General features: G+C 43.6%; 3 protein-coding genes across 3 annotated transcripts; all 3 read left to right on the top strand.

Annotated features, from left to right (window-relative positions):
- The first annotated feature begins 683 nt into the window (after nt 1-683).
- On the top strand, nt 684-1,073 carry LOC115391078 (histone H2A). Its single transcript, XM_030095176.1, has one exon. The coding sequence runs from the start codon at nt 684-686 to the stop codon at nt 1,068-1,070; it is 387 nt and encodes a 128-aa protein (XP_029951036.1). The 3' UTR covers nt 1,071-1,073.
- A 2,188-nt stretch (nt 1,074-3,261) lies between these two features.
- LOC115391077 (histone H1-like) lies at nt 3,262-3,930 on the top strand. Its single transcript, XM_030095174.1, has one exon. The coding sequence runs from the start codon at nt 3,304-3,306 to the stop codon at nt 3,928-3,930; it is 627 nt and encodes a 208-aa protein (XP_029951034.1). The 5' UTR covers nt 3,262-3,303.
- An 804-nt stretch (nt 3,931-4,734) lies between these two features.
- LOC115389496 (histone H3-like) lies at nt 4,735-15,468 on the top strand. Its single transcript, XM_030092895.1, has 2 exons — nt 4,735-5,139; nt 15,104-15,468. The coding sequence occupies exons 1-2, from the start codon at nt 4,735-4,737 to the stop codon at nt 15,416-15,418; spliced, it is 720 nt and encodes a 239-aa protein (XP_029948755.1). The 3' UTR covers nt 15,419-15,468.
- Nucleotides 15,469-16,501: the final 1,033 nt, after the last annotated feature.

The raw sequence follows: 16,501 nt of genomic DNA, 5'->3' as shown, positions 1-16,501 counted from the left end.
TTTCTTTCATTCAACTTTGTCCACTGATCTTCATGGTTCACGGAAATACTTGATTCATCCCAGAGAAATATCCCTGATCGACTGTGACTTGCACACACTTCAGAAAATGTCCTGATCGGACCTGAAAATCACAGGTACAGCTTAAACACATCAATGGATGGATTTGAACACTGAATGTGACCCACACAGCTGAAAACTGAGCAAAAGAACATCGGAATAAAACACTTCTAACAATGTGAACAATTTGTAACTTCAAATGTTACAGATGATATGGACAATTGCAATGAAAACCACTTTTATTTAAAATATATTTTGTGTTGAAATGGATGACAATAGGCAGTCAAATGATCTTGTGAAGCTGTCAAGAGATGAGTTTTAGTCTTCATTATATAAATTCGCTTCTCTTTGTCATCGGTCTCCAGGCTGCGCGCCTTTTTTAACAAAGAAAGAATGAACATATTAAAATCCACTTGAGAAACCACGGCGGGCTTTGTTCTGATTGGTCAGATGGTCTGAGTGGAGCCGCTCCTCAGGCTGAGCTGCTGATTGGAGGACGGTTGATTCAAAGCGTCTCATTGGTGCGTCCCGGACTGCCTCGCGCTCTCTGCCCTCTTATAAAGGACACTTGGTCACGAAGCGCCTCACTTTCTCAGAGAATCAACTCCAGAGAACAAGAAGAGAAAATGAGCGGCAGAGGAAAGACCGGCGGTAAGGCCAGAGCCAAGGCCAAGACCCGCTCGTCCCGTGCGGGCCTCCAGTTCCCGGTGGGCCGTGTTCACAGGCTGCTCCGTAAAGGCAACTACGCGGAGCGCGTGGGAGCCGGAGCCCCCGTGTACCTGGCGGCCGTGCTGGAGTACCTGACCGCTGAGATCCTGGAGCTGGCTGGAAACGCCGCCCGCGACAACAAGAAGACCCGCATCATCCCGCGTCACCTGCAGCTGGCTGTGCGCAACGACGAGGAGCTCAACAAGCTGCTGGGTGGAGTCACCATCGCTCAGGGCGGCGTCCTGCCCAACATCCAGGCGGTGCTGCTGCCCAAGAAGACCGAGAAGCCGGCCAAGGCCAAGTAAACGTCCGAAGACCCTTCAGCCTTCAAACGAAACGGCTCTTTTAAGAGCCACCCACTTCTCACGAGGAGCAGTCAGTGTCCTACAACTTTACTATTATAAAGCAAGAGAAACATAATTAATAATGAAAAACATTTCACTCGTCTCCTGGGTCTCCTCTGCCCCGCATTTCCATAATGTCTCCCACATCATCTCAACACACACACTAAATTTAAACTTGATTTGAGATAATTTAGAACTCTCTTTGGTGCTGGTTTGTGGAGTGGAATCGTTAGTTTATAATCCATCAGTCTGGGTTACTTTAGGCAGGAAGAAATTCACATGAATTGGTTTGATCGTGCTGAAATGACATGCCTGTTTAATAAGTAATCAAACTTTCATCTATAACTGGCACATTTTTCTCAAAAAAAGTGGAACACCTGCATTTTGGAATAACTAAGAAGTTATTGGACAATGTAAGTGATTAAAGTAGTGTTCAAGAATTGTATTATAAAATAAAACATTATTACACAATGAGGTGAAAATGTACAAAATTGTCACATATTGCACCATGATTACAAAATGCAGCACAACAACATGTTTGGACACTAACATTAAAATCCATAGTCATTCTTTCAGCTTATTTATAAAACCCCAAACATATTTATTCACAGTTACACAAAGTGGTGGAACTACATGATTTCAAGTGATGAGGTGATTTTTCCAGAGGTGGCCAGCATCAGTATCGTTTATGTCAAGAAATTACTTTGGGCATCTTTACTTATTTTCCTTTCAGAAGAAAACGATTTTGAATTGATTGGAATCAATCACCACAATCATTCCATTTGACAAATATTCAGATGTACAAGTTTCCATTTTAGTAAATTTACAACAGAAGAATCCCTCATTTATGAATCAAATACCTTCCAAGGCTTAATTATTTGTATTTTTTTTAATTATTTATGATGAATCATGTTTGATTTTTGTTGTTTTGATGTTTGATTTTGTTTTATTTTCTCACACGAGTTAACCCCACACATCACAATGCAGAATGTTTTTTTTTAAAGAAGTTTAATGAAGTTAATTGTTTTTAATGCAGTCTAAACTTTGTGAACCTTAAAGTTTTGGTTTTCTTTTAAAATTGTAATCTTCTCTTGCACAAAACTTTTCTGGTATGTTATAATAGGCTATATTTTGCCTTATGCATAATTTCAATGGTTTTAAACTCTGTAAGATCAGTAAATTGATTTTTAAGTTTAGTTCATTTGACATGCTGCAATTGTCAATAAAATCCAGATATTTGCCTTAAAAATGCAAAAAAGAAAGGAAAACAAGTTAGAGATTCAAATGATTTGATATGTCAAAATGTTTTGTGGCGCAACTTATCAATTCCACAGTTTAAAATCAAGACATTCCATCGTTTCCTCAGGGGATTTATGGTTGTTATCTGTTTTATAATTGAAAAAAAAAGTATCTGAATACTGTGAAAGACATGTCAGAGGGAAATGGGGACTGTAAACCCTCAACTCCATCCTCTCAACAAAGTAAAAACTAAGGCCACTAAACTTATGACTTTAATCACAAAAACAACCCTATTTCTTGTTTATGGCTTTATGTTCAACTGTTTTCCTCTGGATACCTAATATTTGAGCAGTTTAAAGTAGTGTTAGTGAGATGTGCTCCCAGCTGAAGTCAGAAAGGAGCTGCTGCGCTCTGCTTCCGCCTCCATCACTGTGTTTGCTGCTCCGACAAAATGACCATTTTATCATAAAGTGGTGATCAGCGGTGGAGGCTTTCTACTCACACTCTATGAACAAACATGTGCTGAAGCTGTGGGATGTGTTTCCGTGGATGATTGTAGTGTCCGAATGTATTTTCTGACAGGAAAGAGAGAGAAAAGCCGCTGCGAAGCGCTGAGCTCCGGACTGAATGAGTGACTTCTGAAGGCTCCAGGAACGAATCGCAGAGATCCTGAGAAGAGAATGTGAGCTGAAGGTGAAGAGACAGCAGTCCGCTGTGGACTCGTCCACTTTCAGCCCTCAGCGATGCTCACAAAGCCGTCTGGAGCTCTTTATTCTCCCGACAGAAAACACAAGTGAAGCCTGTTCAGCCTGCGCGCCGGAGCCGGGCGCCGGGCTGAGTCTCCACGGTTCTCATGGTGTGTTTAAGTCCCGCCCGCTGCTCGGAGATTCTCATCTGTGCTCGGACTCTCGTTGCTCCGCGACTCGAAATCTGACCAGCGTGTTATTTTGGAAGAATGGCAGAAGAAGCTCCAGCCGCCGCCCCCGCCGCCTCTCCGGCAAAGCCCAAGGCCGCCAAGAAGAAGTCCGCCCCGAAGAAGCCTCGGACCGGCCCCAGCGTGAGCGAGCTCATCGTCAAAGCTGTGGCCGCTTCCAAGGAGCGGAACGGCGTGTCGCTGGCCGCCCTCAAGAAGAGCCTGGCTGCCGAAGGCTACGATGTGGACAAGAACAAGGCCCGCGTCAAGACCACCGTCAAGGGCCTGGTGGCCAAGGGGACCCTGGTCCAGACCAAGGGCACCGGGGCCTCCGGCTCCTTCAAGATGAGCAAGAAGGCTGAGCCCAAGGCCAAGAAGCCCGCCAAGAAAGCGGCTGCCAAAGCCAAGAAGCCCGCCGCCGCCGCCAAGAAGCCCAAAGCGGCTAAAAAGCCCAAAGCGGCCGCAGCCAAGAAGACCGCAGCTGCTAAGAAGTCTCCCAAGAAGCCCAAGAAGCCCGCGGCCAAGAAGGCAGTCAAGAGCCCCAAGAAGCCCGCCAAGAGCCCCAAGAAGAAGGCCCCCGCAGCCAAGAAGGCTCCAGCAGCCAAGAAAGCTCCAGCAAAGAAGGCCGTCAAGCCCAAAGCCAAGAAGACCGCGGCCAAGAAGAAGTGAGCTCTCACTGTCCAACGTCCAACCTCAGCAAAGGCTCTTCTAAGAGCCACCACAGCTCCTCTACAGACACCAGTCCTCCCCGCCAAACACTGTCACACAAGCATGACGAGCCAACTGAACACTTCTCTGAACGGGACTCACGTTTATTATCTTTATAGATCTTTACAATTAAACAAGTTTCTTCCAAGTCTGTTACAAGACAGTTCGACCTAAGAAAATAGGATAAGAAAGGGCAACTTGCATTCGTGTAGTTTTTATATAGATGGAAGTCAAACTGCACCCAGAAGTTATTTCAGGAATTATTTATTTATACCCTTTGTTTCATTGTAATCCTTCCTCAACTCTATTCAATCACCACATCATATAATTTAGGAATAACTCAAGGCGAAAACTTCAAAGGCCCAATCAACATTTATATGTTTCCTCAATGAACACATTTTTTCTATGAACATGATTTACACTACAGAGTCACAGATCACAGAACATTGTTCTTCCTTTTTTTCTGAAGTTGCCACAGAAAAGCTTGGTGTATTTCAGTTTCTGCCCTGAGATAATTCTCTGGGGTAAAAATAATGAACGCAGTTTAATTTAGTGAAACTTGGCGCTCATCGCACAGCAGAGGGGGAGACAGACTGTCCTCCAATCAGCAGCTCGCTCTCAGGTGGGCGGGGCTTCTCCTCCTCCTTGTGACCAATGAGAAGACGAGACGTCACCGCGTCGCCGCTGCTCCTCCTGCTTAAGAGCAGCGACTCTCCGCTCCATCTGCACTTCTCTTCTCAATCCGTGAAGAAAACAGCTCCAGAAATGGCTCGTACCAAGCAGACCGCGCGTAAATCCACCGGAGGCAAAGCTCCCAGGAAGCAGCTGGCCACCAAGGCCGCCCGCAAGAGCGCCCCGGCCACCGGCGGAGTCAAGAAGCCTCACCGCTACAGGCCCGGCACCGTGGCTCTGCGGGAGATCCGTCGCTACCAGAAGTCCACCGAGCTGCTCATCCGCAAGCTGCCTTTCCAGCGCCTGGTGCGAGAGATCGCTCAGGACTTCAAGACCGACCTGCGCTTCCAGAGCTCGGCCGTCATGGCCCTGCAGGAGGCTAGCGAGGCTTACCTGGTGGGCCTGTTCGAGGACACCAACCTGTGCGCAATCCACGCCAAGAGGGTCACCATCATGCCCAAAGACATCCAGCTGGCCCGCCGCATCCGCGGAGAGAGAGCTTAAACTGTACTGGCTGCCTGCGCCACAAAACGCAACAACGGCTCTTTTAAGAGCCAACCACACGCACTAAGAGCTGCGTCCCCACGTGACTTGTCACACTCGGGTGTGCTAGTTTAATCAACGAACTGTGCTGACGTGTCTATCAACATGAATAAGTAAGTGGCTGGATGCACAGGAAACGCAAAGTTGTCAAAGTCCATCCGACACAAAAACAGCTTGTTTACGGATCTTGCTACGTCTGGAGCAATAGCGTCACCTGGTGGCTGCACAGTCGCCAACCTGAACTGTTGTTTGTGTCAAGACAACCGTTAAAAACGCAGCTTTGTATCAGCGCGCTCCGCTGGATGACTGGGAGCTGTCCATGGTCCTGATCTTCATGTCTCTGGTTTCGCTCATGGAAAGTTGGTCTTTCGCTGTTTCGTGGAGGCCCGTGAATTTTAACTGATGCCAATATTTCTGATCAGCAACTCATGTTGAGTAACGAGACAACTGTCAGAAGGTGGTTAGTTTCAATGTATGCATTTATAATGAATTTTTTGTAAATACAGACCTTAGAATTTGCATATCAACTGCATGTGATAAATATGTTTCAAAGCATTTTCATTTCTTAAAAAATTAAAACACGACAGAGGGTAGTGTGGAAACATACATGCAATTTATCGGTTTATATTTTTAATTTCTGGGAGGAAGAGCTGGAGGAAGTGTCTGGAGACAGGGAAGTCTCGGCATCTCTGCTTAACTGCTGACCCTGCAACCCGGTCCGGATAAGTGGTGGAAAATGGATGGATGGATCATTGATGGATGAATATTTTTAATTTTGAGGGTTAGAAAAGATTCGACAAAGAACAATAGTCTTAAAAATAATCACCTTAATGTCCAGTTTAATTGTTAAATTATCATTACCATGAATGAAATGGAAATTTGTGAACATAAACTCTAAGACTCAGCATCTTTTAATGTTTTCATCATTGAATAAATATTTTACAGCTAGTTGAACATTTTCTCTTGGATGTGGATTGAGAAAAAAAACAATTTTGTATTTTTTCTTACTCTATTTTGAGATGATTCTTCAACTCCTGACCTTTTCTGACTCCAGATTCAAATAATCGGAACTACTTTTGAATATTTGTTAATGTTACATATTAGCATCTCATTGTAAAGTTTCAGAAGTTTTTTCAGTAGTAGTTTCCCATGGAAACAAGTGAACGACAAGAAATCAAGAAATGAAACAGTTATGTCATCAGTTTCTGACTAATTAAATTTTATAACAGTGCAAAAGCATTGCTCATTTGGTTGGTTCAATTCTCCAACTCCCCCTGTCCATGTGCTGAAGTGACCCTGAGTGTCACTGAACCCCAAACTGCTCCCAGGGGATGGATTGAGCACCTTGCACTATTGTCAGCTGCTGCTGTATTCTGCTCATGTGTTCACAGAATGGAGATGAAGTTTTGGATGCATGGTTGCCTATGTCAGTAGTGTTAAGATTTACTGCTGTGGTGTTGTGAATCCTTTGTTATTAATGTTTGTCAAATCAAATCAAATCAAATCAATCTTAATTTATGAAGCATATTTCAAACATAAAAGCAACACAAAGTGCTTTACAACATTTAAAAAGAAGAAAAACATTACAAAATAAATCCATCCCTCTCACCCACAATATATACATATTTACACACCACACACACGTGCACACATATGCACACTCACAGGAGTTACATTAGGGAGGCATGGCATTGCACTTTGGATCAGAGAAGATGCTACCATTGGGGCCATTCACACCGGGAGGAGTCACAGGCCAGGACCACTGAGGGTGCCGGCAGACAAGGGTCAGCCCACATCAGAGTGGGGCACCCTCCAACCAACCGGGGCCAAAGGGACCCGTGCAGCACTGCCAGCAGCAAACCTGAGGTAGTCCCCAGTGTGAAGGACCCCTCTGAGGAAACACTGGGGTAAAAAAAAAAAAAATTATATATATATATATATATATATATATATATATATATATATATATATATATATATATATATATATATATAAAAGAGAAGACAGGAATGTATAATGCTTGAAGTACAATAAATAAAATGCATTTAAAAAGATACAAAGCACCTACATTATGAAATAACTAAGTAAGAAAATGAAAAAGGTCAGCAAAAATCCTGATTAAAAATGTGTTTTTAATTTTCCTTTAAATATGTGGACAGTCTCTGCGGTCAAGAGGTTCTCCAGCAGGCTGTTCCACAGGCGGGGGCCGTAGTGGCAAAAGGCGGCCTCACTGTGGGTCTTGGTTATGGCTTTTGGGACACACAGTAGGCCATACCTTAAAAACAGATTGGTTAAATAAAAAGGAGCAAGAATGTTAAAGGGGCTGTATCATGCTTTTTTAGCTAGTCCAAACCCTGGATTAATGGAGTCAGTTAACACACCTGAATCTATTTATTCTCTAATCGCCAAGCAAAGAGCAAAGCCCAGGAATGAGCCTGTTGATGCCAGCAGGTGTGTTGAAACAGAGAAAGAACAAAAACATGCTGGATAGGGGCTCCCCAGGAACAGGGTTGGAGACCTCTGCGCCAGACCATCCGCCCGGCTCTCCTGCTTCTCCCAGGAAACGCGGAATCGTGCGAGCGCGATCTCCTCTTCTCCGGGTGTGCACGGCTCTGTTTACAGTTTCTGCGATTGGCCTCGCTCATACATAAAACTTGTTTTCCAAAACAGTTCCAGTTTCATGATGTCAGACTCGCCATCGGTAAGTACTAGCTCAGAAGCTCACCGGCTACATAAACACTCTGAATGCACACGTGCAAAAGGGAGAAGCTTATTGGGCGCAAGCATGTAGAACCGCCTTATGAAAGCAGCTCATCAGAATGATTGACAAACAGACCCACCAATTATTTAGGTGATCCACCCAGAAATCAAAGCAAATAGAAAATCCTGTATTACACCTTTAACTGTTGACTTTTGGTTCATTGATCCACTGAAATTATCGAATCGACAAAGATGGAATGCCAGTGGGATTCAATAAGCTTTTGACGCCTTCCTACTTTCTTTCGGACATGTATAACAAGAGGACTTATCTCGTATTTGGATGTTGTTTTCTTTTGTGTATTTCGGGTATTTCTTTTCTTCAAATTCTGTTTTCAAATTATTCATGGTTTAACTGTATTGATACGTTTGAAATAAAGTTCAATTTAAAATTCAAATAGTTGATTCAGGCAAGCTTCACAGTTCAATGATGACTTGAGGATTGTTTGTTCATGGTGATATTTAAGTGAGGAGTGTGTTTTAAGTGTTGATATTATAGTATTCTAATGAACTGAAAGTTATGACAATATACATTAAAGGGGCTGTATCATGCAAAATTCACTTTTTGTATGTTTTAACCTTGTTATATAGTTATGTACTCACCAAAAAGTCTACTGCCTGTGTTAAGTAAAATAATGGAGACTGTGGTCTGTGAGCAAATTAGAACTTATTTTTCCTTAAATAATTTAACCACGGATTACCAACATGCATACAGGAAAGGCCACTCCACAGCGACTGCCCTAGCTCAGATGGCAGATGATTGGTTAATGGATATAGAACAAAAGAAATTAGTAGGAGCAGTTATGCTGGACTTTACAGCTGCTTTTGATATTATTGACCATGAAATATTGATTAAAAAGTTAGAATGTTCTGGGTTTTCACAGTCATCAATGTTATGGTTGGAAAGTTATTTAACAAATAGAAAACAACAGGTTTTTTTCAACGGCAGTTACTCTGATGAGAGGGAGGTCAGCTGTGGAGTGCCTCAAGGGAGTTGTTTGGGGCCGTTATTATATACAATCTATACAAATGATTTACCACTAGTACTAGATAAGGCTACTGTATCAATGTATGCAGATGACTCTACAATTTGGTTGTCGGCTCCTAAATGCTCAGAGCTAAATACGTCCCTACAGCAGGAATTGCTATCTGTGGTGGAATGGATAAGGAAAAATAAGTTGATACTTAATGTATTGAAGACAAACAGTATTATATTTGGTACAACATATACTTTACAAGAACAGCCTGAATTGAATCTTTTTATAAATAATGTGCCTGTAAAACAAGTACAAGAAACAAAATTACTTGGTGTTGTGTTAGATAATAGATTATCATGGACTAGACATATTGATAAGATGGTATCCAAGATGGGAAGTGCTGTTTCTGTTGTGAAAAGGTGTGCAGCTTTCATGTCACTAAGTGTAATTAAACTAGTCTTGCAATCTCTAGTATTATCAGTTCTAGACTACTGTCCAGTAATCTGGTCTAGTACGTCACAAGAAAATATAAAAAAGTTGCAAATTGTACAAAATGGAGCAGCAAGAATAGCTTTGCATTGTGGTTACAGAACAAATATCATAGCTATGCACAAGTGTTTGGACTGGTTATTGGTAAAGGAAAGATTATTGTATTCGTTACTGGTTTTCTTTAGAAACATTTTAATCACAAAAAAACCCCATCAATCTTGTATAAAAATGTATATTTTAGTTCAGTTACACATAGCTATGCAACCAGACATGCTACCAGAGGAAATTTTACATTACCTAAATCAAAAACAAATACAGTTAAATGAATGATTATGTATAGAGCTATGCAAGAATGGAATAAACTACCAGAAAATATTACACAAGAAAACAGCAAAATAATTTTCAAGAAGTTGGTCAAAAAACATCTGTGTATAATAGAGACTTAATATGGGTCAACTGGAATTACAAGTATTACTTAAAATTGCACCTTTGAAACGGATATGGTTCCTGGCATAAACAGTAAATGAATGGGTGACTGTCAAATCTGATTTGAATTTTAATTGTTACATCAGGGTTTTTGCTTCAAGGGTGTTTAAGTGTAAGATGAAAGGGCAAAAGAGATTTGAGTTTTTGTGTGACCAATGTGCATAATATGTGTGGATCTACATAGATATGATATGTGAATGTTGTGTATCTCTGCTGACCTGGGAGCGGTCTTGTATTGTTTGTTGTTGTGTTATGTAGTTTTTTGTGTTTTTGTTTTTGGAATTTGTATATGGATTGTTTTGTAGATAATGTGGCTGCTTTGACACATTGTGAAGATGTTGTATGGACCCCAGGAAGAATAGCTTTGGCATTGCCATGCTAATGGGGATCCAAATAAATCAAATCAAATCAAAAACACCCCCAAAACATTTTTTTCCTTCGTGCCTGCGTGTTGGAGCTTTCCTGGTGTTTCTGCTGCTCGGAGAGGCAGCCCCTCCCGCACCCGTGAAAACGCTCTGTTTCCCATGTTCATGTCACACGGTGAAGATGGCTCCCCTGAGCCCCCCTCCCGCAGGCCCTCGGCAATCAGCGTTGCTGCTTTTTGTATCTCCGATTTCGAGGATAAACTTTAACCATCGTCTGAAAGCAACAGTCAAACAAGAGCAAGATTCTGAAGGGTCTGCGCTTGGTGAGTTTCTAACAGGAAAAGACGTTTTCGCGTGTCTTTGTGTGTAAAGAAGTTAGAGCTAAAGAGCTAAAGCTAGCTAGCGTATTTGTTTTGAAGCGCTGATTGGTTGAAGTAGCTGTCAGTCAAAGTCCACAGAGGGAGAGGCGGGATTTTCAGTGAAACAGAGCGTTTTCTCTTCCGGGTTTCAGAATTAGCCCCAGAAAATCTTTTATTTCACACAAAATGACTTTTCCTTAGTGCCAAAAATAAACTATTACCATGTTAATGCCATTTCTAGGATTTGGACGAGCTAAAAAAGCAGGATACAGGCCCTTTAAAGCTCGTGTCCGGAGTTTCCATTCATTTCTAACTTATGTATTCAACAGAGTTCAACAGAGCTTAAATGTGTCAGTCTAGTTCGATACTACAATATTAGCATAAAGCAATCTAAAAATTTATTTTTGAGCTCCACCTTCGTCTCATAGACCCCCATGTTATCCGAATAAACGCTGGTCAGCTTCAGCCAATAGATTTCGAGCTTCCGCATTCTCGTGTTGTCAATCAAAGTGTGCAGAGGAGAGTTAGCTCCGCAGCAGCCGGACCGCTCACCTTGGATATATCCACTGTCTGCTGAACATCCACCGTAAACAGCTCAACATGGAGGATGCGGAGGCTCTCATTTTCACCTGACGGATAATAGCGTGCACAATTAAAGGGGCGTGGTTTGGTCGCTCATGAAAGCAGAGGGAGGGCGGAGCCTCGAGATGTTGGATTAAAAAAAAAAAACCTCTCTCTTTCAAAACTCCAGACACGAGCTTTAAGATAACAGCAATGATGTGAAGGGGTAGGATTAAATAAGTGTTTCTTCTTATTATTCCTTTTCATTCATGTGAAAGACTTGGGCGCACATGGTGATGACTCTCTCATATTGTTTGTTTCTGACTAAACTGTGACATGCTGGTTGTCCTGGCGTACGCATCTCCCCCCAAGTTAGTTGTAATCATCCACTGTCACAGCCGTTGTATAGTTGAAAAACAAAAGCAATGTTTATTCCACAATTGTCACAAGATCCACGGGATGATGAACAAAACACAAAAAGGACACGGTAAGAAACCGTGCGACTCCACAGCTGGTGAAACGTCTACCTCTTGCAGCTCACAGCCAAGCGAACCGGAAGTACGGCGGTGCCCGTTCTTAAAGGGCCAGCTACCCAATTAACGTGGCTGACACCAATAAACGAAATGGGCAACAAAGAGAGCAGAAAATGTCAAATCCTGAACAAATGAAAATAATAAGAGATCCATCCTTGCTCCCTACATTGTTTATGTAACTGGAAGTCTGTTTTTCTTTTTGTCATTGTTCAATTACTTTTGACATGTCCGGAGTAAGGCTCTCAAGTCAAATTAATTAGTGCTATGAAAAGTTTGGAAAATAAAGTGAGATTCTGTCTCTACTCAGCAACTGTTGATTTTTAAAAGAAGTGGACTACTTTTACATGCCTGAAAAAAAAATCCCTCTTCAAGTATTGGACAAATGTACTTGACGACAGTGAGGTACTTGTAATTTGTTGCTTCCATCACAGCTTTGCTCATCTTTCTGAAAGATTCATGTGTATTAATGTTCTCACACAAAGAATATCTTTATGTTAAGACAGCATCGCACATACTGACGGTGCCCAGTGATACTTGGTAAAGACAGCCAGATCAAAGGAGCTTTTCCACAAAACTTTGATGTTTAGAAATAAACTGCAAACTGAAAACATCCCCCCCCCCCAAAAAAAAAAAAAAGAAGGCAAAGCAGGTGGGCCTCATCACTGCTGATCAGAGGGCTGTGGTGGTGCAGAGGCATGGTGGGTTCAAAGAAAGTGGAGACTCAACAGGTGAGTGAAGGGCACCATGGGAGAGTGAGGGGACACAGGTGTGTTGTAGTGTGGCCATTCAACGAAATAGTGAAAGGTGTCATCCCCGGCAGGACAGCCAGCTGTGTGTGGTGGGCTATATCATGATGGGTGGAGGAATACCTGTGGAAGGCACTGCGGAGTGGCATGAAGGTGCAAATCTGTGTTTAGCATTCAATAATAATAACAACAACAATAACAATGTTTTTCATAGACCTTTTCTGGACAATGAAAGGCCCTTTACAATTGCATTATTCATTCATTCATTCCATACCATTAATGGTAAAACATTCAGGATCTTTATCATTGTTGATTTTCACATATTAAAAGACATGGTCAAATGTACTGAGCTTTCTTTGGCTCTTGGAATACTCTGGTTGACAGCTTTGCCACTGAAAAGAAAGAATACGCTATCAAACAATAGTGTCCATATATCTTGTTACAACTGAAATCAAACAATATTTAATTCTGAACGACCTGACTGTCTTAGTTGTCAATGGAAAAGCCGTTCAGTATTTACTGTCAGAATGATAGATAAGATAGACAGATAAAAACTGTATTAATCTCCCAAGGGAGAAATTCAGGTGTCCAGCAGCACACACAAATCATTCGCACGCAAATAAATAAATAACAACAGTACAATAAAGTGCTGATAGTGTACTCAGTTCGACTCAGGCACATCTGTTATACAGCCTGATTGCTGAGCGCTCTTCAAGCGCTCAGTTCTGCAGCGCAGTGACAGGAGCCTGTTACTCCGGTCACTCTTCTGAGCTGCGACTGTTGTGCAGTGGATGTTTGGGGTTTCTCCAGATACTCTGCATAAGAGCCTCATCCTCCTCTCCAGGACTGCTCCAGCAGAGTCCACCTTCCTCCCCATCACAGATGCACACTTCCTGATCAGTCTGTCCAGCCGATTGCTGTCTCTTTTTGTCATACCGCCACCCCAACAGACAACCACAAAGAAAACAGCACTTGCAACAACAGCCTGGTAGAAAATGTACAGCATGTCACCACACACGTCAAAGGATTTAAGTCTCCTCAGGAAAAACAGCCTGCTCTGACCTTTCTTATACAGGGCCCGAGCCTGCTCTGACCAGTCCAGTCTGTGGTCAAGGTGCACACCCAAGTATTTGTAGGTGTGAACAACTTCGATACTCTCTCCGTTGATGATGACAGGTTGATGAGAGGCTTCCTGCCAAAGTCAATGATCAACTCCTTCATCTTAGAGGAGTTCAGAATAAGACCATTGTCCCTGCTCCAGGTGGTGAACCCCGCGATGAGCTCCCTGTACTCTTTCATCCCTACCCTTCACACATGCGACAATTGTAGTGTCATCTGAATACTTCTGCACACGACACGCAGCAGATCTATGAGCAGAGTCAGCAGTGTACAGTGTGAAGAGAAAGGGAGATAGTACAGTCCCCTGCATCCCACCAGTGTTGCTCATCAGGGTCCCAGATGCACACCCCCCGAGCCGGACATATTGTGACCTCAGAGTCAGGTAGTTGTGGATCCAGCAAACAAAGAGAGGTTCCCTTCCCTCCTCTCAAGCTTCCCCTTCAGTAGCTGAGGCTGGATGGTATCGAAGGCGCTTGTAAAGTCAAAAAACATCAACCTCACATAGCCTCCAGCTCCCTCCAGAAAGGAGAGCGCCCGCTGGACCATAAACAAGACCTCATCGTCCACTCCCATGCCGTCCTGATAGGCCGACTGAAGGGGGTCCAGCGCCCCCTCCATTGAGGTTTGATCAGCCGGAGCAGCAGCCTCTCAAAAGTCTTCATCACCACGGATGTCAGGGCCACTGGTCTGTAGTCCTTCATCCCTGCAGGCCTGGCCCCCCTGGGCACTGGGACAAGGCATGAGGTCTTCCACAGCGCAGGGACACTTCCAGTCTGAAGACTCCGATTGAAGATGGTTTGGAGAGGCACAGCCAACTCTGACGCACACTCCCTCAGCAGCCATGGTGATATCCCATAAGGCCCTGCAGCTTTCCGTCCATGGAGCCTCCTCAGCTCCACACGCACCTCCTCCACAGTGAAGGCCAGCGCGTCAGCAGAGGTGGAGCAGCCGTTGGGAATGAGGAATGGTTTGTTTGATCCAGTGTGTAGGGATACAGTGTTCCACACACGTATGTGATTCACCTACAAACCTTTTCTCTGTTATTTGGGGGAAAATGCACATTGTTGCTGTGATAACAGCTGTGTCTATTGTTCATCTAGTGATTCATCCCATGGCATCATGTTACCCTATCACAGTGTGTCTCAACCACAGGGCCGCGGCCCACCATTGGCCAGGAGGTTTTAGCCATATTGGCTCAAACAGCATTAAAGTTGCACAAACATATTGCTCTGAAAGGCTGCCAGTGGGGTTAAAGGGAAAAGAGGTTGTTCTTTTACCGAGGAGACACGATAATCTATCAACAGCAGCGTTCAGTGGAGAAGAAAACCATCAACGTTTCCTTAGAGTGTAAAGAACCAACAGAATAACTCCAGCCGCGAACCCATGTAAGGCACAGCAAACAGTGGCGGCCAATCAGAAAAGATGAGCAGTACAGGCTCCGCCTTTGTCTTCCACCACGTCCTCAGATGGAATGTAAAGCACCGTGACTGCGCTGGACGGAACATTCAGCGATTCGACTGACAAATAACAATGAGCGGCAGAGGAAAGGGAGGGAAAGGTCTGGGCAAAGGAGGCGCCAAGCGCCACCGCAAAGTCCTCCGTGATAACATCCAGGGCATCACCAAGCCCGCCATCCGCCGCCTGGCCCGCCGCGGCGGAGTCAAGCGCATCTCCGGCCTCATCTACGAGGAGACCCGCGGCGTGCTCAAGGTCTTCCTGGAGAACGTCATCCGGGACGCCGTCACCTACACCGAGCACGCCAAGAGGAAGACCGTCACCGCCATGGACGTGGTCTACGCTCTCAAGAGGCAGGGACGCACTCTGTACGGCTTCGGAGGCTGAAGCTCCATCCAGCGACCAAACAAAACAAAGGCCCTTTTCAGGGCCGCCCACTTTCTCACTGAAGAGCTCATTCTAATTTTAAGCCGTAATATCAGTTCGACTGAAGTCCACTTTGGGTTAGGATTACATCAAAAGTGATACCATGAAAGCATCCGTGTAGAACCGACGCTAGGTCAGGAACAGGTGGGGATATCTCCATCTAATTAAAATAAACAGTAAAAGTTTGATAAAGACATCTCACTAACCTCAGGTATAAAATTTGATTCCTCTCAATCAAGCTTGAGCAGTGAACTTGTCATAATCAAGCACAAATGATTATGTGTTCCAAAACTGAGCATACAATATCTGACTGCAATTTATAGAAGGTAACGCATTTCAACTGATCAATATTTACTGTTTTTAAAAATCTTACTCGGTACATGAGTGAAGTTCATCCAACCGCTGGTTTTTCAGTCGTATGTATTGATTCACTTTGGCATGGAGCTGATTCTAATAGGCAGAGTCCAGGATATTTGACCAGTCTGTCTGATACAAACACACACTCACATTTCACCTTCTGATCTCATACATGTGTGAACTTCAACAAATATCAAATCAGTTTAGTCTAATAAAGATTGAATAACTGGTCTTTAATCCACATCAGTGTTTGAAAGCACAATTCCAATTTGTCCAGGTGCAGTAAATGTATTTAATCATAGTAAATGACCTGCAGTCAGACTCTTCAGAGTTGGTCACTAACAGGTTGAACTCCTTTCCACATGATGTGATCATGTTGAACTCATCCTCTTCTGTCTGTGCCTTTATTAGATTCCAGTTTTTCTCAAAATGTGAACAGAATGAAAACCCCAACCCAGATCCCAGCTCCCTCCTGACTTCAGACACCTGCTTAGTTCACAGTCAGTCCACTGAAGCTTCACAAACATCAATATTACTCTTATAAATGTTTCTTTTAGCCGGCGTTAACTGATTTTCCCGCTTCTTTGCACAAATGACTGCAGTTGGCGCGCAGTCTGACGGTCAGACCAGTTCCCCTCAGTAGCTCGACCCCCACCCTTCAAGCAGCGAGGACTGGAACCAATCACA

Source organism: Salarias fasciatus, chromosome 6 (assembly GCF_902148845.1).
Source record: "Salarias fasciatus chromosome 6, fSalaFa1.1, whole genome shotgun sequence".
Taxonomy (NCBI): Eukaryota; Metazoa; Chordata; class Actinopteri; order Blenniiformes; family Blenniidae; genus Salarias; species Salarias fasciatus.
This window is presented reverse-complemented; position numbering and strand designations above follow the sequence as displayed.

Coding starts and splice junctions, on each gene's coding strand:
- LOC115391078 (XM_030095176.1), top strand. CDS start 684: ATGAGCGGCAGAGGAAAGACCGGCGGTAAGGCCAGAGCCAAGGCCAAG.
- LOC115389496 (XM_030092895.1), top strand. CDS start 4,735: ATGGCTCGTACCAAGCAGACCGCGCGTAAATCCACCGGAGGCAAAGCT. Junction 5,140..15,103: donor GCCGCATCCGCGGAGAGAGA/GCTTAAACTGTA, acceptor GACTGACAAATA/ACAATGAGCGGCAGAGGAAA.
- LOC115391077 (XM_030095174.1), top strand. CDS start 3,304: ATGGCAGAAGAAGCTCCAGCCGCCGCCCCCGCCGCCTCTCCGGCAAAG.